This window comes from Bison bison, unplaced genomic scaffold, assembly GCF_000754665.1.
Source record: "Bison bison bison isolate TAMUID 2011002044 unplaced genomic scaffold, Bison_UMD1.0 scf7180017864371, whole genome shotgun sequence".
In the NCBI taxonomy this organism is placed as follows: Eukaryota; Metazoa; Chordata; class Mammalia; order Artiodactyla; family Bovidae; genus Bison; species Bison bison.
In genome coordinates, this window is record NW_011494943.1 from 431,369 (window position 1) to 433,606 (window position 2,238).

The window sequence follows — 2,238 nt, forward strand, 5'->3', positions numbered from 1 at the left end:
GGGCTTAGCCTCGGGCAGGTCAGCACAGGCCTTAATCCCAGCCAGAGCCGCCTGCACCGGCTGCCGAAACACACTCCAGGCCACTCTCCACGCAGTGGGTGGGAGGTGGAAGGGCCGGCCGGCCCGTGAGGCGCCCCCTGTGCGTGGGCCCCGAGCTGACTGCCCAGAAGCAAAGCAATCAGTCTCTGTCGACTGCAAGCTGGAGAAACACAAGAAGACAGCGGAACAGCCAGGACAGGAGGGTGGGCCGTGTTCCGCCCAGCGGAGCCTCGGGTCCGAGGCGGAGGTGTGGGGTGCAGATAGGGCCCCTTGGAGAACGGCTACCTGGACCAGCTGGATGTCCCCACGTGGGTTATGGTCCTGAGAACTCTGACAGCCGTTTACGAACTATTTTCACTTACATTTGAGGCTCACAAAATCCCATTATCTGCCACAGGGACCGGAATTAGAACCCCGAGGATGGTGAGTGCAGTAAGCGAAGGAGAGAGCAACAGGTGGGAATACCATGAGCTGCAGAGAACCTTGAAGGAGCCATGGGAGCCCTGGCGCCATGCTCAGTTGGGTCCTGAGCAGCCGTGGGCTGTGGGGAGATTAGGCTTCCTGAGGCCTGGCCCCCTCCCAGGACAGGGAGGAAAGGACAGCAACCCAAGCTGAAGTATGCTGAATGTTCATCACTGCTCGGTGGTCTGCCAAGCACTTAATTTTAATCTTCACAACCAGATGACCACCCCCATTCTATAGGTGAGCGACCTCTGCGGGTGGTTCAGTGGTAAAGAATCTGTCTGCAAGGCAGGGTCCCTGGTCAGGAAGATTCCCTGGAGGAGGAAATGGCAACCCACCCCAGTACTCTTGTCTGGAGAATCCCATGGACAGAGGAGCCTGGCGGGCTACAGTCCACGGGGTCGCAAAGAGTCGGCCACGACTGAGCACACACACGTGCCTCACCAGGAAAGATGCTCATGTTGTAAAACTGCAGGAACAAGCTGGATGTGAAAGCATGTGTTTAATGTGAACTCAACTGTAAAAGTCATAGACTGGGAAGAAAAAAACCAAAATGTTGATAGTGGATGTTTCCAGGTAATAGGTTGTGTATATTTGATTTCCTCTCTACTTTTCTAAAAGAACATGTATTATTTCTACATCCAGAGAAGAAAGCTAAATAAAGGCCAGACTCATCAATTCTCCAGTCACTGCCCACGTAAAGAAAAGGCAAGAGCCCTTGAATTCCCGGGCGAGAGAAGCTGAGATGCAGTGTCATCCTTTGGAGCGTGGAGCCTAGAAAGCGCAGCAGCTTTGAGTTTTTTAAGATGATTACCCAGCTGCCATTACCTGGAAGTATTAGCTTAATTATCAGGAATTAATAGTTGCTAATTATCATTCATGACTAGCGATTAGGGAGAAATGTCTTGTGGAGATGAAATCACTAATGGCACATTTTCCTGCCCAGGCCGATAATAAAACGACGTGGGATGAAGTGCTTAGGCGCTGGGAGACAGGTGAGCCTTGGTTAGAGGACAGCTGGGGAGGATGGACGGGTTTAATTGAGAGAAGGAGGAGGAACTTGGAAGACCAGGCCAGTGTAGACGCCTGATCTCCGCAGCCAACAGCCCAGAGAGAAAGCCCAGGACTTTTGCCTGATGAAGGTCTGGGGACCTCGGTTCTCAGCGGGGCTTTAAGCCACCGGCAGCAGCTGCTCCTGTTCGCTGGTCCAGGACTCGGCACCAGCCTGGCCAGCTCCCACAGGACACACCGGTGGCCAGAGGGCTCCTGTGACCTGGTTTCCATGGTGCTGACCCCCTCATTCTACGGGGGTTAAAGAAGGACCACAAATTCTCTGAGCCTCCACTGGGAGCTGGGGCTCCTCGCAGCTCCTCTCCAGAGCCTGGCAGGCCCGGGATGCTGCACCGGCAGGCATGCTGTGTGCCTCCTGGGTCCAAGGCGGTGCAGGTGCCCCGTGGCCGGGAATCTTCCCGGAACAGGGATCAAGCCAGGGCTCCATGTTCCCAGCGCTGGCAGCAGCCACAAACCAGAGGCACACCCTCCCCTCCGCCCCAAGTCACCCCCTGCCGCCTGGCACGCCAGGGGCCTCGGGAGCAGGCGGCACGCGCCAGCCCGCCCTTGGGACAGTCCCCCACGACAGGCCCCACCAACGCCTCCCACCCAAAGAGAAGCAGATGCTTATCAGTCCCGCACGACAGGCCCCAGCAACGCCTTCCACCCAAAGAGAAGCAGACGCTT

General features: G+C 56.3%; 1 protein-coding gene across 1 annotated transcript in view; it reads right to left on the reverse strand.

Moving 5' to 3' along the window:
• Positions 1-961, reverse strand: part of CACNG5 (calcium channel, voltage-dependent, gamma subunit 5) — a 7,818-nt gene extending 6,857 nt beyond the window's left edge. Inside the window, exon 1 of the mRNA XM_010856473.1 lies at positions 946-961. Within this exon, the coding sequence (XP_010854775.1) occupies positions 946-961 (16 nt within the window). The remainder of the gene's footprint in view (positions 1-945) is intronic.
• Between the last annotated feature and the right edge of the window lie 1,277 nt (positions 962-2,238).